This window comes from Aspergillus nidulans, chromosome VII (assembly GCF_000011425.1).
Source record: "Aspergillus nidulans FGSC A4 chromosome VII".
Classification (NCBI taxonomy): domain Eukaryota; kingdom Fungi; phylum Ascomycota; class Eurotiomycetes; order Eurotiales; family Aspergillaceae; genus Aspergillus; species Aspergillus nidulans.
In genome coordinates, this window is record NC_066263.1 from 1,427,177 (window position 1) to 1,450,926 (window position 23,750).

General features: G+C 49.8%; 5 protein-coding genes across 5 annotated transcripts, besides 1 other annotated feature; 2 read left to right on the top strand and 3 right to left on the bottom strand.

Annotated features, from left to right (window-relative positions):
• Positions 1–23,750: part of a sequence feature (contig 1.26 403..389371(1)) that runs on past both edges of the window.
• Positions 209–1,515, bottom strand: ANIA_01649 (uncharacterized protein; the record flags this gene model as incomplete). Its single annotated transcript, XM_654161.1, has 2 exons — positions 209–1,302; positions 1,482–1,515. 2 exons carry the CDS (start codon positions 1,513–1,515, stop codon positions 209–211), a joined length of 1,128 nt encoding a protein of 375 aa, XP_659253.1.
• On the top strand, positions 2,236–3,247 carry ANIA_01650 (uncharacterized protein; the record flags this gene model as incomplete). Its single annotated transcript, XM_654162.1, has 4 exons — positions 2,236–2,277; positions 2,323–2,588; positions 2,656–2,972; positions 3,060–3,247. The coding sequence occupies 4 exons, from the start codon at positions 2,236–2,238 to the stop codon at positions 3,245–3,247; spliced, it is 813 nt and encodes a 270-aa protein (XP_659254.1).
• Positions 6,010–7,169, bottom strand: ANIA_01651 (uncharacterized protein; the record flags this gene model as incomplete). The annotated part of the gene is made up of 5 exons (XM_654163.1): positions 6,010–6,047; positions 6,292–6,308; positions 6,424–6,501; positions 6,570–6,914; positions 6,970–7,169. The coding sequence occupies 5 exons, from the start codon at positions 7,167–7,169 to the stop codon at positions 6,010–6,012; spliced, it is 678 nt and encodes a 225-aa protein (XP_659255.1).
• ANIA_11311 (uncharacterized protein) lies at positions 15,924–16,436 on the bottom strand (the record flags this gene model as incomplete). Its single annotated transcript, XM_050612828.1, has 2 exons — positions 15,924–16,055; positions 16,287–16,436. The coding sequence occupies 2 exons, from the start codon at positions 16,434–16,436 to the stop codon at positions 15,924–15,926; spliced, it is 282 nt and encodes a 93-aa protein (XP_050468700.1).
• Positions 20,653–22,841, top strand: sebA (protein msnA; the record flags this gene model as incomplete). The annotated part of the gene is made up of 3 exons (XM_654164.2): positions 20,653–20,969; positions 21,026–21,596; positions 21,661–22,841. The coding sequence occupies exons 2-3, from the start codon at positions 21,035–21,037 to the stop codon at positions 22,839–22,841; spliced, it is 1,743 nt and encodes a 580-aa protein (XP_659256.2). The 5' UTR covers positions 20,653–20,969; positions 21,026–21,034.

Below are 23,750 nucleotides of genomic sequence, written 5' to 3' on the forward strand. Positions count from 1 at the left end.
GCGACGATGTACAAAACCCTGTTATATAGCTTTTCCCACCGCATCTACCCAAATAAAAGCGATCTATCCCCTACCCTTGCCGTCTCATCTAGGTTACTGCTAAATTTCTAAATATGCTGATTTGATATGATAGAATAAGACACTTTAGCCATTGTTTTTACGCCTCGTAACTCGAATCATACAGAAGTGACTGTATGCGATTAGAACATTAAACAAACATTGGCATAAGCGAGCAAACACTAATGAGTGCAGTCATCTTCTCCCGATAATTCAACTCCCGGTCTCCTGCAAGATCATCCTGCACCCAAACTGCCTTTATCAGTGCGCTTAGGATATCTACAGACCTTGAGGACGCCGTTTTCTCTGTCCGATCGATAAGCTCAAGAACAGTACACCGATCATCGTCCGTGCGGGCTTCGCAGCCGATAATCAACAGCGGGAACTGCCGGGGACAGGAGTCGAGAGTGGCAAAGATGGTGAGCGCGCGCTGGATCCGGGTCTGGTTGGTAGATCTGGGTTCAAGGGCGTAGGCTGTCATGCGGTTGAAGTAGACGAAGATTGAAAGGTAGAAGAGTTCGAAAGTGGGATCTGGGGTATCAGGGAGGGGGAGATTCTGGAGTTCCCAACCTAGGTTTTGCAGGATTCCGGCTGGAACAGATTCGGGGATTGAAGCAAATATCTGGTAGCCCAGGTTGAGTAGGATGAGTAGGGTGTTGGTTGGAGACGGCGTCAGCTGTGAGACCTGATATAGAGTTAGGGGATGATGATTAGGGCAAGGAAACGAGGGAAAACGGACGCTCCAGCAGTTGACCGATGGACAGTACTCAGTGTGCAGGGGAGGCCGCCAGTGCAGAGTACTAAACCGCCCCATAGAATGGTAGTAGAATACCCAGTCCATCATGGTACTAATGACGCTGTTCCATTTGAAATTCAGGACCGAGGCGTAGAGCACCTGTCTCACCCCATTGATAAAAAAGTGCCATTGGGATGAGGTGCACGAAGCTCTATGGATTTCAAACGAACATAAGAGCATGCCGGCGGCGATATGCTGCAGCGCTTCTGCGGCACCAATACTGGTAAACGAAGCCGCTTTTAGAGAATTTATGGCGGAGATCTTGAACTCGAAGGCTTGGGCTTGTACACCGTAGCGGTGCAGCGACGAAAGGCCAAGTAGGGCTTGGCGAACCGCTGTGGAGGAGGGAGAGGAATCTGCCAGTGCCATAGGGATAAGTATGCTACTTATGCTTATAGGATCGTGACCGAGCACGGCTAGAGCGCGCGACGCGGTATGTTCAACTGATGCTGTTAGTTTCAGAGCAGAGTGAGTATTGGGCAGGAAGCCACCTGCAGTATTCAAGCAGCTGACTCTCTGTGACAGAGAGGTCGCTGGGCTTGAACAACATGGGTATTCTGAGAGCGAGCGAGCTAGAGCCTATAGTCTTCTGAGCATAATACTTCGCGGGATCAGAGTCTGGACCTACCAGACGGTGATGCACTGGAAAGATAGTAGTGCATCTTGATGTCCCAGTCGGATACATTGATTAGGCTAATCACCTTGCAACTGAGCAGTCTGCTGTCAGCCTTTCGACTAGACGACGGTCTTCCTACCACCGCTCGCCTGGAATCATTCGATTTGGGCCATGAAAGGCGGACCCCGTATCCCTTACAAACCCGGTTTGACCGAGCGCATTGCGCACACTTGGGCGTGGCCCGGTCACAGCGGATTCGACGATCTGTTTGTCAGCACCAGAAGGCTAGCATTGATCCGCGGTTCTAGAAGTTACCTCTGCAGGTTCGGCAGCTTCGTAGCATCTTGAATTCTATGGAGTTGGACTGCACGAGTCTCGCGCAAAGTTGCCTTGAGTTGCGGAGGCTCAGCTTATTTAACCCTAAGACCGAAATTAATTTCGGTGGCCTTGGAGGCCAGCTGATTTGTAAGACTGCTAGCCAATGGGCTTGAATCTGCTTATTAGGCGCTTCCTCCAGGGCTGTGGAGCTAAGGAAAACAAGCAACTTTTCGCGGCGCTAACCCTAATTGTAGCCATTTCCACCTGGGGCTAAAGGACTAAGCTGAAGAGCACTGTACACTACGCGAGTAGCTGAAGCTCTGTATAGTTTGTTTGTGAACTACGCTTTGAAATCAGACCATTTTCTGAGAAATGGCTGAGAGTTATAAATACTTGCTCTTTGTCCCAAGCACCTGTCTTTCGTCCTTCTATATCTATCCTCAGCAGCATGTCTTCCTACGCAATCACAGGAGCCTCGCGAGGTATTGGGGTACGCAGAATCTCTCTTGCCATGACCATAATCTAATTATTTCAGTGGGCATTTCTTTCCAACCTCTCAAGCAACCCGGCCAACACCGTCATTGCGCTCGTCCGCAACAAAGACGGAACCGAGAAGCGCGTCGCTGAAGAACTCAGTGGCCGCACCAACATCCACGTAGTCCAGGCCGACCTGGACGCCTACAGTAGCCTGGAAGCTGCAACCGCCGAGACATCAAAGATCACCGGGGGAAGGCTTGACTATCTCATTGCCAATGCTGCATACCTCACGACCTACGACCAGTTTGACTCTCTTAGTACTCTGTAAGAATTCTTCTACATCATACACATTGTGCATCGACGAAGTCTAACGGGCAATTACTTACACCAGGGGCAAAGACCCAGTCACCCTCGAAGAGAACTTGCTCGCCAGCTTCAGAACCAACACCGTCGCGCAGATCCATCTTTTTAACCTCTTCATTCCCTTGATCCTCCGCGGCACAGCGAAGAAGGTCATCGCCATCTCTAGCGGCCATGCAGACGTCGAGCTTGTCACTAGTCTCAACCTGGCCACTGCCCCCGTCTACACAATCAGCAAGGTCGCGCTCAACATGGCGGTTGCCAAATTCAGCGCCCAGTTCAGTGCCGACGGAGTGCTCTTCCTCAGTGTCTGCCCTGGTATGGTGAATACGGGACTTTTTGAGCAGTGTACGTTTGTCTGTCTTGCTCATCACTGCGCGTTGCTTCCCAAGGGTTTGGGATCAAAGTGCTAACTTCTCTTTTTCTTTCCAATAGTGACCGAAGAACAGTTCGCCGGGGCGGCGGCAATGCTGAAGAAGTTTCAGGAGTACTCGCCTACCTTTAACGGACCGAGACAGCCTGCTGATTCGGTGAAGGACGTGCTTGATGTTATCCATAATGCAACTGTTGAGAAGAATGCGGGCGGGTTCTTATCCCACAAGGGCGACCGCAAATGGCTTTGAGGCTTTGCGTAACTCACAGGGGTTTTATGAGAGTCATCAAGTCGATAACGAGGTATATTGGGAGGCAAGTCTGGTGTCAGCAGCCACGATGTTTCAGGCCCAATCTGCCTGTATTTTAGGATTCTGACCATGATGAGAGTGTCGCTTGTTAGTAGAAGTGGTAGCAGAACGGCCATCGCTTTGCGATTGCCTGGATCTACATTGAAAGCAATATACTGGACTTTTGTTGACTCTCCTGCCTAGGGTCTTTTCTCTTCTATAGCTACTCCCTGATATAGTCGCGACCGCGCAGTTCTCGAGGTTATCAGGCGCTGCTTATGCACGCTATACAGGCATCATCACTCGGTTTCGGTCTCCAGAGTGCCGGGAGTTAAGAAGCCACGTGCTGGCTTGTGGACATCTACCCTAAGTCCTAGACTAGATGATAACGCCATTAAAGCTGTGAAAGACGAACGGGAGGGCCAGTCTGAATCTTACGGCGAACTGGGTCAATGGCGACAAGCTGCTGAACGCGGCCACCAACAACTCTGACCCGATATTCCATCCAGTGACATGGAGAGAAATAAGCGGTCGATTAGAGATATAAGCCGCTGGAGAGGCAGCACCAGTGATCTGCTTAGCGATACTGACGACCCAAGTAATTTCACAGCAGATAGAGGGGTGAGGTGAGACTGCGCGCCTCGTCCGTTGCTGCGGGAGGAGATCCTTGAAGGCAGCGACCAAGTCGTGCGTACAGGCATTCACCATTGTCAACATGGATGCTCAAAGCCTAGTGAATAGAGCTGTTCAATTTCCTTGGCCAGGATAATAGTTTGGGTAACCTGGATAACAGTTCCTAAGCGACAAGCTACTGACCACTCCCGCGCACCTCTTGGTCTGTCATCAATTTTGCATCTATTGACTTTCGTGGCTTTAAACCCTTTTCAAGTAGATGCGACATTCCCAGATCTGGCTGTTCGTCGGACCAGGTCCGCGGGTTGTTCCGCGATGGCTTCCAGATATAACCGGCGGCCTCTCGCACTGCAAGATCTCGGCCAGAATGACCTATTTAACCTCCGGTAGCTTACCCGCTCCCTGATTTTACCACCGCTGTTACTATCCTTGTTTACTCCAGTATTGCTGTCAAGGCTCCAGGAGACACAGTTTTCTCCTTCTCATTTGTTCTAGTCTGCTGTCAGCAGCTTCACGGGATAATCAGTATGGCGTTCAAGTATCTCTCCTAGTCCGTATATCACCGTTGCGGAGGCAGAGAGAACTCTCTACGGGGTCTATGGTTGCAACACAGTTGTTATTCTCATCTAGACACGGCTGTCACTGTAACGGAATAAGATAGTACCTTTCACTGTCTTTGAACTGTTTCTTATTCTTATATCAGTGAATTCGAGATAACCTCCACCGGGAAATCTCAGTTTCGAACTTCGAGAAGGCCGATCACACGGCAAGGCAAGGTACAGATGATTATAAAGCCTAGCTGGATCATAATATTCCTGATTGGGTTAGTTGTTACAAGTGAACCCGGGAGATGTCGAGGACGTGCCCTAACATTGATGTCCCAGGATATACCTCCTTTGGTGACCATTGTCTGCGAATGTAAGTCTGTCAGTAGTTCTGGCCCAGGTATGGTCAGAGAGACCATTCAATATGTGTTGGGAAATCGAGCGTCCTTTGTTGATGTATGTTTTTTACCGCGATTGACAGTCGGTTATTTAGGAACAACGAATCCTGAGGGGCACCCACCATCCTACATTGGGCCTATGCAGTGAGTACCGAGCTCTTCAGTCAATGCCCATAAAACCCCGCGACCGGGGAAGTTCCCGGGTCAGCGTGTTGAATTTCCCTCCTTGGTCAGAATGACTCTATTTTCCGCCTCTACTATCTATACCTGGAGGGCTTATGTGCTACAAATTAGCGTATATTGAACGTCAAACAATCCAACACTTGTGCCCTTTTTACGCCACAAATCTGAAGTCACAACGTCTCTTTAGTAAATGAAATATTGGAATCCTCTACAAGTTCTCTCTATGCCCTTCTCAGCGCTGGCCCTCCCGCAGCGGCGATTATCTCCCGCCTTGTCCTCATTAATATCAATTCACGCGCATTCTGGACTTGTTCTCACTCAGGACTGGGCCCAGCTGACGGGGGAAGAAGCTCGTTGCACCGCGGACGCAGACTACTTCCCCTCAGCCACCGAAGCCGTTCGCCGTGGTTCTGGTTGCGACCTAGAAACTATAGGTTATACGGTGACATCGCCTTTGGTGGTGGGAACTGTAAGAGAGGTAGTCATGTCGGGACACGGTCTCAAACAGCGATATCGCCCACCCTCCCGTATCCGCCCTTGGAGTGCTTGTGCTTGTTTCACACCTCAAGATGCTGGGTATGCCAAATATCCGCCATGATACGCTTCTAGGGGAAATTAGCGCATATGTCCGCTAGAGCTGCTCCAAAATCACCAGGGATGCAAAACCAGTAGGTGGCTGGAGTTGGACTTTAGGACTCTGCAGGCTACAATATGGAAAAGTAGTTGATCTTCCCTTAGGGTGATTTTTTTTATTTTACCTTTTTGCTTACCGTCTTCGTTAAAGGTGAATTAGATGCAAGAGCCATTGTCCGAATAATTCGGACTGGTAGTCTGGTAACCTCATGGCCACATTTTGTTCGTAGAAAAGTCTCCCCGAACATAACTGTATCGACAGTCCCCTACCATCATCCTATAGCTTCCAGGTGACTCTTCTATACTGCTTTCTGCATGGGTATTTAATTGCTTATAGGTTAACCTTTGATAGGTCAAGGGACAGATTTACTGTTTTCATGCATAATGCTTGTTGTCTTCTAAACCAAGGCAACCTGAGCATGTCAGTGCGGCCTTATTTGGAAATAGGCCTAACTGTTAGTTCTTCTGAATGTGGGAGACGAAGAGCCATATTAGACCATCATGGAACATGGCCTCTTAATATACTTAACCTTATTCAGTGCAAGCTTCTACTAGATATGGCCCTTCAAATTCTCTAAACAGCAACACCTCCAACCAAACCTGACGAACATACTTGGAGACACCCTACCCCTGTTTAACTTTAGACTTGTTCCCACAGAAGACCCAGATATATAAGAATGGATACACTGTCTCCGGGAGAAGTGTTGCCACAATAATCGCAATGCTCCAAAATGATCCCACATACTCCCAATTCTGAGGGACGTTTAGATAACGCCAGATGAAGACACCGTAAGCTGTGAAACAGCCTAGATAGCGCACAAGCCTGCGACAACAGTTAGCGATATCAGGACCAGGTGGAAGAATTTAGGACTAGGAGTTCAATCCACCTACCAGATCTCAAGAGAATGGCCCAGGACAGACCGATCCTTCAACAGCCGATACACGTAGGTCCAGCCAACCGGGAGCTGTAAGAGTATTCCTGTCCAATATGCCGTGACTTGCTCGCGGTCGTCGGGATAGATATAGCCCAGATACCTGAACAGTCCGCACGCTGTTACGAAATAGACGACCATCTCCGCAGCAACCCGTCGCCACTGATCGTGGTCGTAAACGCGCCAAAGAGCAAGCCCGACGAAAATAAGGTCGAGCTGGAACCATACTAGGAAACAGATCCTCTCGGTTCGGGTTGAGGTAGTCGCGAAGGCGTAGTATAATTCGTACGCCAATGTCAGAGACCTGAATTAAGCGATCAGTCATCCATGGGACAAAAACTCAGAGATAACAAGCGTACAGGTATTTGATCGAGCCAGGCAAAACCCGATCTTTAACAGCGCGCATCATACAGAACACATAGGTAAGGGCATATAGTATCCCACAGGAGATAATGAGTCCATCCTGCACGAAAAGATAGGCTTCTGGTGGATTTAGGCGGGCATCTGCGGGTTGCACCACGAGATGTCGGATATGGTCGGTTAGCCAAAAGTCAGACATATTGCTAGCCAAAAAGAAAAACAGAGGCGAAGATCTATTTCAAACGAGCCAAAGCAGGTACAGTAAGTATGAATTATTCGAGATAAGAGGACAAATGGCGTGCATATACTATAGTTTCCCTCCTGGCATCATAATGACGGCTGACGAGTGCCAAGATAGACCAGTCGCCACTGGAAAGAAAAGAGAAGACCATCTTGTTCTTTGCTCTTTTATTTATTCTAATTTATCTTATCTCCCCCAGCAATCGAGGTAGCTAATGTTCCCGTCCGGAACTCGTAGAGGTCTGGGAAATGCCCAGGGCTGTGAAGCCAATGAAGGCCTTACACTTGGTAAACGTCGTACAATATTGATATATTCATAACGTTGTTGTATGGTCGATGCCATTTTTGGATCAACTCTTACACCCTTCTTTACTCTTTCTGCTCTGTGTACCGTATAATGATCGTCATCATCGGTGCCGTAGACGACTCCAGAGCCGAAGCCTGCCGAAATAGATTCACCAGTTCCACCCTGTCTCGTATGGTCAGCAAAGAGCAAAGACCCTTGAGATTGGCAGGAGAGAAGTAGTACCTTTATCAATTTAGGGGAAACCAACATTCAAAACGGGAGCCCAGGAACTGATGAGAATGTGTCGGTCGCGCTTGATCGATGAGCATAGCATGTGCCTTAGGATTTCTTTCACTGTGAACCATGCCCTAGCGTACACATAGCCCGTTATAGCGCGCATGTCGGTTGCTTGCACGAAATACGGGTGAAGGCTCAGCATCTGAGCCAGCGATCTGGAAAGATGCTAAAACTCAGCCAAGACAGTCCCGGTGAGACTAGATTGACGATGAGTTGTTCCAGTAACGGAACACGAGGTGGTTGCTTACCTTAATTGCACGATCTATCAGGCTTGGTAGTTATCAGAGGTCATTATTGTGAGGTTATTCCAGTATGGGGCACGTAGAACTATGTCATCCCACCTCCGCGTCAGTCCTGATGGAGCTATTCAGGTAAAAAATACTAATAAGGGTCGGGTGACACTGAGGTGAGACGAATCAGCAGTGAAAAACTTTCGGCGGAAGGGGCGAGTGCATCTTCACTTGACACAAGAACTTAGGTATAATTAGGACTCCTTGGTTGTGATCACCACGTTTCGTTTACTCTCATTCTGACTGGCCAATAGAGCTCTTGTAGGCTACGCAAATCTCGGGCACCCTATGGGGTGCTTGGACTTTTGAAGCCTGGATGGTTTCCTATGGTTTATGCTATCTTACGCAACTCCTCGGCCTCAGTATTGGCCTCCGCCCAATTAAAAGCCAGGGCTAAGCACTGAAGCACGTAATCTCACCGAGATATCACTGCCGGTAAGTTGCACCGCTTCGTATGATATGTTGTGGCTAGATCGTTCTATGCTCCAGACAAGGAAGAGTTGTAGAGCTTTTGCGCCTCCTGGGCGCATATTTTCCGCCAACCTGTAATCTCTCTCCTGAAGACCAAAGCGAAGTATTGTCAAATCACGTTAGGATTCAAAGATACTACGGAGCAAGAATCTAAGTCAACCTTCAAGGATCACCGGGGCATGTCTATTTAGACGCATGATACTTCAGCCAGCAACAGAAATTGCAAGGCCACAATATCGTTTGCTAGCAGTGTTAGAAGCAGCTGAAGCAGATGAAGCAGATAGACCTAGTTTGAGATGGTGGTTTGGACATACGACGGCCGCAGGACCCTTGGAGACGGGGCCCTATTGTTGACTCTGTAAACTTTCTGACGTGGTCGTGTTCGAGCAAACTGGAAGCCGACAGTCTGGTCAGATGCTTAACTTCAGTAGAATCAGCGGGAATAGGTTTAAGACCAGTATTTGCGACCAAACTACAGCATTGCTATTACAAGGTACATGGCTGTGCAAGAGCCATGTGAAAAAGAAGAAAAGAAAAAAAGAAAGAAACAGAAAAAGAAAAAGAAAAATGCAGAGGGAAAGAAGAAGAAAAGGAGAAAAGAAGAAAAGAAGAAAAGAAAATATAAAAGAAAAGAAGGAAAGAAAAAAGAAAGAGACGAAAAGCAAACGCGGCTCACATTATAGGTGGCACAAAATGCAGATTAAGAACAAAACGTGATATCTCCTTAAGCCAAGTTCATATCTGTTGTAGTGCATGCTGAACAGCAGCATCAGGAAGATGCAGCTGTTCCTCATTGTGAGTGTAAATAGCCTTTACAGAATGTGGTTCATGATGCCAGAAGCCATTACTGTGATATTCTAAGCTCCTGAGCTCAAATCTCCAGGTTTCTGGCTCTGTACAAGACTGCTATCATGCTGCCAGGTTTGAAAACAACCTGATAAATCTATCCACGAGAGAATCTCTGCAGAGTAAATCCTGGTCCTGCGCAAGATCTTGGCGATATAACCCAGCAGCAAGCCGGGGACTCTCTGCTCAAGATCCCTTCTCCCTTTCCCTTCTCGGTCGCCTCGTTCTCGTCGCAATGGATCGCGTGATAGTTGGGCAGCGTGCTAACTTGATGGTTGTTTCTCGGTTGGCTCTTGGCCGCCATGACAGGCGTCTAAGAGACATAATTCCTTTTGTGATAAAGGCCGACTAAATAACATGGGTTGTTATCCGGGACAGTACTGTATCAATTACCAAGTTCGCAGGACCCGAAAGGTCTTTATCAGGTTTGATGGGCCGCAATTGTATGTTATAGGGGTTTCCTTCCGTCTGGCGGGGACGAACAGCTACATCATGGAAGTCTAGCATCCGTGTTCAGACGAGACGTCCCTGTCCCTGAGGAGTCAGAGGTCACGGCCCTCTGTATGTTGATGGAGCTTAAAGCACGACCATTGCTTTGGTCAGTAGCAGGACGCAAGCATCTAGGTCCTGCCTATCAGAAGCGACTAAGCACTTTTCCCATGGACTGACCGGCCTTCTCTGATCACGGCTCAAATCTCGCAGACTGCCATCTCTCGTATTCTTGTTCAGACTGCAAAACTCCCGGGCATTCAACCGAAGCCCGCGTAGCTCATGATTGTCATGCAGGATGCCACATCTTACATAGCTAGCAAGTCATACTGGTCTATCATGGTGTGCCACCGCGACGGTTGTCATGCTCGCTTGCTGTCGGACGAGGTTGACTATTTCTAACGGCGACTGAGGACGGCCACGCGAGAGATCTCTTGGGGATGCAGCCGCCACATCAGGCTGCATCATGACTAGCCCTACCTCCTCTGGCTGCGCTTCTGATGTCAGTTAAACTGCGCCCAAGTTGTTTCCCACGCCACCTGGGAGGAACAGGAACAAGAACAAGACGGTGATGAAGCGAAGAGACTCACGTTGGTCCACAATAGCCCAAATTCGACTCTATACACCAGGATCTTATTGGAGGTATAGATATTCTACAGACAATAGAGCTTGGCGGTTCAATTGAAGTCAAGCATGCGAAAAGAAGCAAAATGAGGCAGATTAATCTAAGATATTAACCTTTGAAACGCTATTCTCTGAAACGCACCTGCTTTAGCCGTCAGATCGGGTTATCTGGCTATGTAATAAGTTGCGATGGCATAAAAGCTAAGTTATCCGTCCGCATTACTGCAGGTGGAATTGTTTCTTACTCCTCCACATTCACCATCCCGGCATTGCATTGAAACCAATTAAGCAAACTTTGTATACTGTGCAGAGGTGAGTTAATCGCGATATGATGCGATTCAACTTGTTCACGGTCTTAAATCTGACCACGATGCAATGGTTGCAATGGATTTGCAACTTCTCCAACGGAGTTTAGGGTCCCTGGTAGAGCAAAAGACAAAGTCTCCTTATATTAAGGTCACCTTTTTCTTCTCCCAAAGTCAAGTTTCGCGGACCTGGGTCTCGATGGACACACGAGGCCTATATGAGACCTCCCCGGGCAGCCTCAGCAGGAATTCCCCTGAATAATAACACAAAATATCGGGAGCCGAAGAAATTAACACTCTCTGAACAGAATACTGGGGTGGGAGACTACTATCGAGGCCCGCGATGCAAAGTGTCCCGTTCTGTGTGGAAAATGGGTACGGATATCCTCGTGGCGGAGACATGCAGAGCAGTGTGGTACATCACTTGTCTTGGACAGTATGAGCCTTAAATATAGGATGATGTACGTTGATTGGATGAATGGGACTTTCTCTACAATAATCCTTTACTGCGACAGACCTGACTATATGTTGTACTACGACTAACCCTATGGCTATTTGGTAGGTACTTGCTCACCAAGAGATAACGACTTCATATATATATATCTAGATATACGTATGTATAAGTTTATTTTCAACATCAGCTCCTAAATATAACTCGAGGTCTTCGATTACCGAATCACGTACATAAAAGAGAATTAAGTCATTTCTACTGAATAGTATAGTTTTGCGAAGCGCTCCCTTAATCCCTAGCGAGAATATGCGCCGTGGGCTCGTGCCAGCTACCAAAGCCTGCGTGTCCGTGACGGACCATGGACATCTGTCACGGTTTCAAGAAGCGCCGTAGCGCTCTAGGGTTCGGCCGGTGAGCGTGAACCATGGGTGCGGTAAAACTCGCCCGTTCATCGTTGGGGTCTATTCCTTGGTTTCGTTCTTGTTCGCTTGACTTGACGAAGCCACGAAATCCTAGCTACAACTCCAGCGTACTGTACTGACTCGTAGCATGCAGGCACACTGCCTAAAGAGGCACTCCAGGCGAAGTAGTTCACCTCCATGTTCGCTCTCATATGTGATTTTCAGAGTTCCAGACGAGCCGGAGACCGTGTCCAACGCAGTCACATCGGTCGATCATCACAGGCGCAAATTGAAGATCTGAAGCTGGACAATGGTCCGTCCGACGTCGATCATGGTCCATGGTTTGGCTTGCGTGAGTTCCTCATGCCCGTGCAGAATCCGACAGGGACTGCGTCACTGCGCTGCTCCGTGCGACGGGCATAGACACGCTGGCTCGGGACCCACGTTATTGAAGACATGCGAATGGAACGTCCCGGATTTTTTCATCTCGAGTTCGCCTCGTGATAAGCGGAGTAGCTGTACAGTAGTAAATTTTGCGATTGGATAGGAACTGTCTCCGTCGCTCCTGAGAGCACGGCAAATTGCGATCTGGAGTGGGGTCACTCGCGTGTCTGAATCGCTAGAGCTCGTCAGTGGAAGATAGAGTTCATGGTCACCAGAGCCCTGGGTCCAGTGAGGTGTTAATTGACACTGCAGAATTCGTTATCGCCCAGTCTAGTGGCATCCAATGTTGGCCTGCTGGGGGAAAGGAAAAAGCAAAGACTCACCGTACTCATTGCCGTCGACACAGGCTATCGATGAGAGGAAATCGAAAGAAACACTGAGCGCCCGACAATTAGAGACAGCTGTCAATCGAAGTGTCTTGCAACTTTGTTTCATCTAGTTCTATCACGCCACAAAGTTGACCGGTGGCGGCGCCATAGTGACTGACAAGGTTCGTAGTTTCGTCGAGGTTTGGTCTTGCGGATGCCCGCCAATCTATGGCTTCGTATTGCGTAAAATAGTCGCTATCAGCTTGTCCATAAATGTGGTCTCTCCAGACCTATAGCGGAAGTTCCCGACTGGAGTCCTGGAGATGCCGGAGTACACATCGAGCCTATCGCCGCTATCACCGCAAATCGCTTCCGCGAAGAAGAGTTGGACTCGCAGTGGTCCCTCCACCTCCCCGTCCCATTGGAGCTTGCCTGAGGGACCTTGGGGATGCATTCTGCGCACCCATGAGTCCGGGTCCCACATTTCCTCTTTGCTCGAACCGCGGGTCGAGTAGTCAACAACTTGCCGCATAAAGCTTAGATCAAAATAATTGCCTTGCTAAAAGCGGGACCAGAGCCCAGACGAGGCTAGCAGCAGTTTTAGCCCTCGTGCTAGTTCCTCGGACCGAATCCACCGCTGCGCTACTAAAGGGCTGGACTAAATGGAATCCACGGGCCTCTCTGCGTCTTTTGTGTGGTTGCAGTGGCTAGTTCCACCGATAATCCTTCTCCAACTGGGATGCACGTGTGATATCTGGCCGCCTTGGCTATTCCCATGCTTTGCGATCGACCTCTGCAGACGTCGAAAGGACAGTTCGAGGAGGGAGACCAGGCGTTGAAACTTCGAGTCCAAATCCAATAGCTTCCGGGGTGAGACGATCCATTCCTTGCCTCAGGCCCACGAGGTTGCACGATACCTTCCTTAATAGGCAAATGAACGTTACGTCCACGGGTCCGCTAAGGAATCATCGTTTACCCCAGGATTGGCATCGAGACAGTCGTCCATCCCGCTTCCAGTAAGTCTCATTCTAGCCAGCAAGGGTAGCCAGGAATGCAAGTCGCGACCGGCTTGAGCTTGTGTATCCGCAACGACCTACTAAGTGTTCAGTAGGCCTATCACTGGATGGTGATTTTCATCCCTCATTGCCCAACCTCTCGTCCTTCGGTTCGCATACAACGCAGTGGATATCGGATTTGTCAGGACACTTCTAAACGCTATTATTAGCGCCACCGGCTCTTCAGACTGTTAGCCGACACAATACGGACCTTGAACTACTCAGATAGGCGCGACCAGGGAGATACTGAAGTTCCATTTTGATGGGTCGGCATTATTCTGGAACGTGAAAGCGGGTTCCTGAACGGGGCCAAGGATTTGGAATTCAACGGCAGCACCGAGAGTCGGTGGCAATGACGAGCCTGAACATCAAATGGTAATAGTGACGCATGATAGACCCAAAGCAGCGGTAATGGAAGGTTCTTGGAATACTCCAAAGCCACTATCCAAAGCCTATTCCGACTCTATTGACAGACGGTCGTCTCGATGGTTGTTGCAGGGTGACCTGAGTGGTCGACGGCGGACGCGGTGGAGGCGCGGAGATGAGGGCGATAGCGCGTTTCAGACTGTTGTAGCTGGTCAAGTGTTAACTCAATTGACAATTTCGAGCTTGCTTCTCGCTTTCAATTTCTAACTTTGCTCACAAAGAATCACGACTCATTGCTCTCCACCAAATTATCGGCTTGGCTTATGAGAGTTTGTGAGTTACGAAGCACTCACTGGCTGGCAACCCGTAAGACCATCGCACTCTGTCCCCATTCCCCGTACATGCCCTCTCCTAAACCCAATATCGCGTATTTCCTGTAGCCCCAGATAGCTCGTCGGATTCTTATTATCGTATCTTTGGTACGGTCGGATCCTTCCGCCCGGATGTCTGTGATTATGCAGGTCAGGTCCCATCACGGTGGTTTCTCCGCCATTATCCTCACAAACATAATGAGACTCTCGAATTGGGCCCTGGAAATCGCTCGTAGACCCGCAAATCTGATCTCGACTGTTCTACTTGAATTGTGAAGGGATGAGGCGTCGGGAGAACGGGGAAGGTCTGGCAACGCTCTCTCAAAATCAGTATCAGATAGCAGATGATACAGCGACTTGCTCGGCATTTCGTAACGTCTTTTTTTTTCTTTGCTTTTTTGTTATCTTCAATCAGAATCTTTCGACTAGACCCGTGCTCGCCGGACGGTCACACCAGTCAAGTGCAACGCGCCCAGTAATCGCCATTTTGCTGGGTCGTGTCAAAAGCATCTCACTCTCATAAGAACTTTCTTTGACGGAGCGACGGCGGACCAAACCCCGACAGGACAGTTGATACGGGGATTATCCTGGATGAAGAAGAAGAACAAGAGGTGAAGAAGAAGCCCTGGCCTGATCCTGAGCGTCGAAAAGGCCCAAAGCAAAGTGAAACGGATGTAAGGGACCCGGCGGGTCTCGGGCACCCACTTGTGCGGGAAGGCAGCTGTCATATTCGCGTACTATCACTGGCCCGAAGGGAACCTCGTGCGCGCGACGAGTATCAGATCACCAGAAAATGCCAACATTCAAGGCCAAAGTCCCTCGCCAGTTATCGCTACACGCGGATTGCGATCCCGACTGCATTTTTGGGAAGGTTTGATATCCTCTTTTGTTAGTTTATCCGCCGTGAGTGGAGATTCTGTGACCTGTCATGTCATCTCATCCGCACCGCGGGACTCGAAAATCAGGTGCTGACGATGAGCGCGAGCCGTCCTGTCATACCGTATTCATGCAAGGCGGCTTGACGGCGTCGATCATCGCGGTACGGCGTCGGTACCTGCGGTAGAGCGACAATTTTCCACCTCAGCGCGGGTGCGACTGTCAGATTCGAGCTCACCCAATCCTATCATGATAGATAACCGTTGTTGTCGTCAGATACGCGCAATCAGCCGGCTAAGCCATTACTCCTACTTTTGAGTGTTAGCGCTTATCTATCACTTATCGTTCTCTGACCAGGCAAACTGCAGTCTGATGCAGACCCTGACGACAAGGATATTCTGCTGACCGGTCATATTCTCTAACGTCTGTGCCACAACGGTTTTCCTCTTGGCGTTGGGCGCTAAGAAATGACGGTGAATCTTGAGTGTTCAGGTCGTCGATGGTTAATCAACTCTCACTCTTCGGTTCCCGCAGCCGAACGTTGACACTACTATTCGAGTTGCCGTAAATGCTGTTAGGTTATTTATTCGTCTATTTTACCTTACAAGGCTACAAGGACAAATCTCGGCGATACACCGGCGCATCATTGTAGTGGAGGCATCAAACGTTCGAGGTCTCGAGCTCGAGTCTGAGAAGCGCAGCATGGCGCCTGGCCTGATTCTGAGGCCCTAGTCCCAATCACCGACCTGTCGAAATAAGCAGGTAGTGCGACATTGCCACCAACTGGAAGGCAAGTACGTAATTGACTTGCTACTTCGACTCCGTTCGGCTCGCTAGCGGTATGTAGAGAGAATGGCGCCATTTCCTTCTGGAAGCCTTCTAGCGTCAGTAATGGAGCTTCCAGCTCCGTAGTCGTACAGAGCATGGCTCGATGTCGGCTCTATCGGTACGTATTCTCGGAGTGCCTACCATTTCAATTAGAAAGAGTGGGTAGCAATAGTGTCGGCCAAGATCCTAGGTAAAGCTAGAGCTAGGGGATGAAGGATGTCACGCCGTGTCCTTCTGGAAGCCTTCTAGCTTCATAATCATCGGGTTTGAACCATATGATTATGGAGAACCTAATATGACTTGCCGTGACCTGCGCGACAGTCGCAGCGACGGTATGAGATGGACCCAGTAATGGAACGGGACCTTACAGTAGTGACAGCGGCCTGGTATATCTCCGAGCCTTCATCAAAAAGGTGGAACTGGAATTCTTCAGGAAAGTAGGCCGTTTTCTTCTCGAAGCCTTCTAGCTCTGCGTCTGGAGCAGCTAGCATTATTCTAGCTCGGCGTAGCTTCTGCATGGTACGATGTCGAAGGGTCAAAGCCTGGTTTTTAATATAAGAAGTGGATAACATACATCCGGACTAACGGCCGTCGGTAGGCTTCTCATTACTGCAAGCTCCAATAATGTCGAACCTCTAGCCATTCTCAATTTGGGGAGCAGGTAGGGCCGAGCCGAAGAGAAAGTACCACGAATTGGATATCCAAGATTCACCAGTTTGACACCCTTGGTATCCTTACCATCTCCGTGCCGTCTCAGGCTTATCCGAATTTCAAAGACCTAAAGTGCTCACTTTTCATGCATCGTCCGTCCTATCCCCAGCCCTCGTCCCGCGCGAACCGTCATGTCAAAAAAGTACCTGGTGTCAAAAGCACCAATGAGATGGGAAGTGGGGTCCGGCCTATCTTTAGTGTTGCGACCTTCCAATAAGAAGCGCCGAACTTCCGTGTTTATGTAACCCTTTTGCGACATCATCCCCACCACTGACAGCAAGCCGAGGTCCCAGGGACCAGACCTCCCCGGGGTCTGTCGACCGTCTGGCTGGACTGGTCGCTTTGGCCCGCGCTCTCCAAAAATACAGTTATGGTGAGTGCACTGTGCAGTGCTTCTGGAGCAGGCAAGTGCGAGAGACTTGTAGGGCTCCAGCTGACCCTTGAAACTTCATTATTGAACTTCTTTACACTTAGCCAAGCGTCTAGGCAGCAGCGTCCGATTTCTCTGGCCCTTAACATAATGCATTCTCATGCATCTGGAATTCACAATCATGCAGTGCAGGCAGCGCAGTGCATCAAGTTTGCGTCCCACAAACAATGTATTGCCTGTGAGTGGCAACCAGGAAAACTCTGCAGTGATTTGCAACCCGCAAGTTTATTGTGGTATCTGTACAACGAGCCTTGGTAACCTGCGGCTGTGCCCTCGTAGCCTTACCGTACATACCCTTGTACCAACGTCAGACTGCGTGAGCAGTATAAGTGTGCTGTTGGATCTCATCCACGGTCCTGGTCCTGAGCTCTGACAGCTCGCTCAGTTTCAGGTCAGCTTGGCTCAGGGTAGATCCCTTGCTTTCGGATCCGGGGCTGTCACTGTCAGTTTACGAGCTTTGACAGTCTTTTTGCGTCCATTGGAGACTTGTGCCTGTCAGCAGATATAGAGACTGTGGTGATGAATACTGTAAAGGTCTACGCTGCTGATCATCGCATACAAGGAGGATTCGTTGCCAGCCTTCAATCCGCTTGCGGTTGAGTCGGAATCGTTGCGCTATCGGCATTAGCTGAATTATGAGCGGTGTGATAAGATTGCTTTTTCCACCGAAGATCAAATATGAAGGTCAAGCCTCGACCTTAAAGCGACAATGCCACGGAGCTGTTAACCGGCAGTCCGTCTGGGATTCCACCCATGCACCACCAGTAAACTATTGGCGAAGCTAGCAGCTGTTGAAAGGAACTCTAGCGAGTTCGGAGTCAGCTTTTAGGCTATTGCGATGGTCGGCGAACCCAACATGTCTTTGATGTCGAGACATCTTGACAAAGAGAACCTTGAATAAACTGTAAGACCGTACTCTGTAACGAAGCTGGAGCTTGGCCAGTAGAGGAAATCAGAACAACCCGGATCATGACGGGGATAACTGCGTAACTGTTTTGATGGCGACCGGCACTTGCAGTAGACGACGCGTTTCTGAGCAACCTCGATGCCCGTTGCCTCCGATGAAGCAATCGCCAACCTGAAATTGGGCCAGCTGCTCACAAAGATTGGTCGGTGGGCAACGCCGACAGACCTTGGCTGCTGCAAGGCTGCGCTCTCTCCGCAGTTGTTCCTGCAGTAGGCCGGACAAACTGATCGGTCTAGACGGCGTTGAACAGGTCCAACCTAAACTTGGAAATATGTGACTTACTACAAGACAGTCGCCTTGATTACTCTGGATCTTGTCTCTACAATCTGTCACTTGTCGGAGCATTTTTTGCCTCATTGGTAGGTATTTGTCAAGCTGTGATTCCACGGCAATACTATATGCAAGGTGCGCACTCCGCAGCGTACCTGCCATATGACAAGCAAACTTGTCTGGAGTACAGCCCCTCCTCCGATGAAACCGCGGGCAATCGGTCTCGTCGGCTGCAGCAGGATCATATGAAAGCAAGCTTCAAAGTCAGACGCGTATAGGACAATGCAACTAATCGATATCCCAACCAGGATTGCATGCGATATTCCTGCCTTCTGGGCAATCGGTGGGACTGGGCCGGGGAAACGGTTTCGAAACCTCGCTCGTCGCCACAATAATATCCGTTGCTATAGGTCTCATGTAGATTGATTACTCCGGTCGGTGTATACTCTTCTTTGTCTTCCGCGCAGGCCCGATGGACAGCCCACGGTCGCGGCGACGCTGCAATGATTGTGGCACTCTAGTGGCACTCGACAGGGCCAGGCGAGCAGTGCGACTGCGACCAATCCTCCCACAGCAGCGAGCACGGGAAATTAATTCTGATCGACCTTGCCGTTGTTCACTCTAAAGTTCACAGTCCACAATCCACCATCAGCGAGACCCTCTTAAGCCTGGGAGTGCTTGCTGATCATGCTGGAAGCGAGTCGACGGCTCGAGCGTAACACTCATCGTCATGAAGACGGCCGCTCATAGGCCCAAGCCCGCCGGAATTCTTTCTTTGCACAATTTGGGCTTGGGGTTGAATCAGAATCCGACCCCAAATGGACGGACGGGATGCACACTGCGTGGGGCCGCCCAGGCAAGTCAATCCTTCCCTCAGCAGCAGCCAACTTTTCGGTCCACGAGTTGACGGTGCAGTTGGTGCTATCTGTCGCTGCGCTGCCGTTATCATTGGTCTGCAGGCTAGTGCTCGCTCCCCGCTCTCCCTCAGAAAGAAGAAACCCAGGCGGGTCCACCTCAATTTCGAACCGACCGTTGATTGGCCACATGTCAGTGCACATCGCCGATAAGCCATTTTACAAAATCAGGTCAGCACGTATCTCACGTTTGAGAGCCGTTGGCGAAATACCATTGATGGATGGGCGTTCGTCAGTAGACGCGGGCAAGTCCGTGGACGGTGAGACTGGACAGGTTCACGCTGGCTGGGTTCCAGGCTGGGAGGGGAGGGAAACAACGTGACTGGCGGAGAGGATGGGCAATTAATCAACTGGCGAGCTATTTTAGGAAGGAGCGAAAATCATTGGCAGTCTTTAGGTCTCGGAACCGCTGCGAATACACTGTGGCAAGTTGGCAACTGGCTCAGCCATCGAACAACACATAAACTATCCATCGAGAAACTGAGACACCGGTAGAACAAATCAGAAAAGCGATCTGGCTGCGCTGATGGCTTTGTTATTGCTCAACTGTCTAAACTGTCTAACATTGCGTGGTTGTTGCTGAACGCGCACACACCCGTCCAAATCTGTTCAGCGCCCATGGCCACGGTCTCTAGATCGCTCTCCGCATTCGCTACAGTATCCGTATTCCGTACGGAGTACCGTAACAATGGATTTGACTTGAAGCCACCATTAATATTTGGATTTGGGAAGTGGGAATGGGGCCTGAAGCCCACTCGTGCTCGTCGCGGTCGCCCCCTCCCCCCCACCGACTTACGCTTTTTGGGATTCCCCGGCCGTCTTTCTGCGGTAGGCCACACCCTGCTCGCTCTAACCCATTTTGTTCGCGGTATTGGGCAATGGAGCACAGCATCCGATGGCAACGGCCAGCTGGAGTTATGTTGTGCACAATTCAGTGGGCGAGAGGCAGGACTCTGCCAATCCAGGCTGCAAGCCCGATCTCGTCGTTCCATTGGACTGGTATCCTGGGAACTGGGCGGGTGCATGAGGACGAGCATCAATCAAAATTTCGACATGGCCGCTGTCTCCAGAGAGAGAAGAGATCTGAACAGATAACATCGCAGGAAGGCATGTTAGGCGTTATGGTTTATGACACCATCCCGCCGAATCAGCAGATGGCTGGTGTGATGGTTTGGGAAAATAAAAAATTATTTCTGTAATAATAATAATATAATTTATCAGGTTGAGCTAAAAGTACGGCTCCAGTCCGAGCAATTTGTAGCACAGGCAGATCACACTCTTTTATCCACAGCCCGTCCATCACCTCCACCAACCTTCCACTCGGCCTCTCTCTCATTTCCCTCCCCCGCGACTTCATCTTCTCTTCCTATCCTTATTTCAGTTTGTCCTTTCCTTTCCCTTTTTAGACTTCTGACTTCCCTCGTCTTTCGTTTCCTTTCCTTTTCTACTCTCTGTATTTCCTGCTTCGCTTCTTCTCTCATCAGTCTTCCGGTGCCTCACTACAAAGGTCCCTGTCCTTCCTTCATACGTCTGAGAGACGAGAGAGACTAAGCTTGAAACACCGTCACGACTCGCTTCCAGACTTCTCAAGTGTTGTCTGATCCTCCTGCCTCAATCATTCTTTACCTGAGCGCAAGAGCATCCGACTAATACATTCATTGCACCATCCTCAATCTATATCAACTTACGCTTACTATATCTAATAATACCTGGGTCGAGAGCAGCTTCTGCTCTTCTTACCTTTCGACCATCATCTAATGTGAGTGCTTCTGCCAGGGTCCATGTCGGGTCAATACTAATGCAGTACAGAATCAGTCTAGGACAATGGACGCATACACAATGGCTCCCAACAGCCAGGCACAATTCGCATACTACCCTGCCGACTCACAACCGAGGCCTCAATACTCCAGTCATCCCGAGATGCAATACTATGGCCAGGTCTCGCCCTTCACGCATGCTCAGCAGCAATCCCAACAGCCGCACTGCATTCCCGAGCACTATGCTCCGACGGTCATCAACATGCACCAGATGGCCACGGCCAACGCATTCCGCGGAGCTATGAACATGACCCCGATCGCCTCTCCTCAGCCGTCAAACCTCAAGGCCTCGCTTGCTGTGCAAGGTTCGCCTGCTCTGATGCCCTTGGACACCAGGTTCGTCAGCAACGACTACTATGCATTCCCCTCCACGCCTCCTCTTTCCACCTCCGGTAGCTCCGTGAGCAGCCCGCCATCGACCAACGGTACTCTTCACACCCCAATGCAAGAGAGCTTTTTTGCTTTGGAAAAAGTGGAAGGTGTGAAGGAGGGATGTGAGGGCGACGTTCATGCGGAGATCCTAGCCAGCGTTGACTGGCAGCGCTCGGCCTCGCCTGCGATGACACCTGGTAAGTTATATGTGGATTGTGCTCAGAACGATAGTCAAGAGGTGGACAGTACTAATTTCTTTAGTGTTCATTCACAATCCTTCAATCTCAAGTCAGGGCTCAGATCTCCTCTCGGCAAGCTCATGCCCGTCTCTTTCCCCATCGCCTTCCCCAGTTTCTTCCATGTTCGGCCAATCACAATCTTCACTCCAGCTTGAACACGCCACATCTTTCTGCGATCCTCGGGAACTTACCGTAGAGTCGGCACACCACGCTCCTGCTGAGCTTCCTCCTTTGCCTTCTTTGTCGTGTGATGATGAGGAACCAAAGGTGGTTCTCGGTAGCGAGGCCGTGACTCTGCCCGTGCATGAGAATCCCACTCCATCTTTCACCTCTACCAACGAGGACCCGCTCAGCACACTGCCTACTTTTGACAGCTTCACGGATCTTGACTCCGATGATGAGTTTGTGAACCGCCTGGTGGACTTCCACCCTAGCGGTAGCACATTCTATCTCGGCGGTAAGCGACAGCGCCTTGGAACTTATTCATTGGATGAGGATGAGTTCCTCAGCGAGCACGGAATGGATGAGTCCGAGGATCTAGAAATGGCACTTCCTGGTCTTCCTACCATTCAGCTTGATAGCAGTGAGAGTCAGGAGGACATGGCATCTAAGAAGCGCGGAAACCGCAAGTCCATCAGGAAGTCGGAGAACGGCTCAGAGGCTTTCACAGGAGTGCAGGCTCAGATGTCCATTGACAATGCAATTGAGCCCACCTCTCGCGATCACGCAGATTGCCAAGCTCGTCAGAACTCGGTGGTCAGCGCGTCTGGCTCAGAGACAACATCTGCTCCTGTCTCGGTCAATCGCCGCGGTCGCAAGCAGTCTTTGACAGACGACCCTTCCAAGACATTCGTCTGCAATCTTTGCTCCCGCCGCTTCCGCCGACAGGAACATCTCAAGCGCCACTACCGTTCCCTGCACACTCAGGACAAGCCATTCGAGTGTGGTGAATGTGGAAAGAAATTCTCCCGGAGTGATAACCTTGCCCAGCACGCCAGGACTCACGCCGCAACCACCTCGGTTGTTATGGGTGTCATTGACACCAACAACGGCCAGACTTATGAGGACCGAGATCCATCGACGATGGGCGTCCTTTTCGACGCAGCGACCAAGTCAGCCACCAGTGCGTCGGACGACAGCACAGAGACCTCTGTCGACCGACGCTCGCTCAAGAAACGCAAGCGCGAGGAGAGCACCGCGTGATCCGGAATCACCGGGAGCTATCACGAACGCTATGCGACCAGGAGCTTTTTCCTATACATTTATACACTATCCTGCATTTTGTCCAGCTTCGACATCCACACTGGTCTCATCGGTTTGACTTGGTTATGGCGTTAATCATTTTTGGGTACGGTTTGCATCACACTTCTCCGGTAACAAGAGAAAGAAACAAGGAACAAGCGGTATTTTGGGATGCCCATTTCATTTCAGGGCTATAGAAGGGGCGCAACACTCGGTTGGACACAAAATCATAGAGCGCATCGCATGGCTGGGTTATTTCTTCAGCCACGGGCTGTATCATTTTCTTTTTTCTCTCTTTAATCCCTAACCTTTCTTGTATTTGGTTTATCATTCTTGCTCTTCACATACCTTCTCGCTTCGTTTCGCTTCGTTTCATCTCGTTGACATTGCTCTTCTCTGTCTATTTTGTTGTAATATGCTCTTTGTACTTCACTGTGCTGGCCACATGTATATTTTAATTTTGATCTCCTCCCCGTCAATACTCATACCCCCACATGCATACTGTCTTATATCACAAGTAACTTTTGCCAGTTTGGTTGCATTTACCCGTGTGCATAATATGTGTTTGCTGTACGTTGACGGTCGTCTGGCGGGTTAGGTAGTCATAATCTAGATTTTGCTGAAGCAGATCTCTGATACCTGTAGCCAATTAGAGTGATATATTCTAAGATTGTAAGATATTGCGGGTGAGGACTTCGAACTTCAGCGGTTTATTTCGCACTGAGCCACTCTCTGGCGCCATCAACCAACACCAACGCTCAAAACCCGCCTACTTTTATGGAACCTATTATTCATCTTGTCACTTCTTGAAAGGCCTGAATCTTTCCACGGGTAGGATAAGATTGAATACCCTCTTTGAATCCGCGGGTT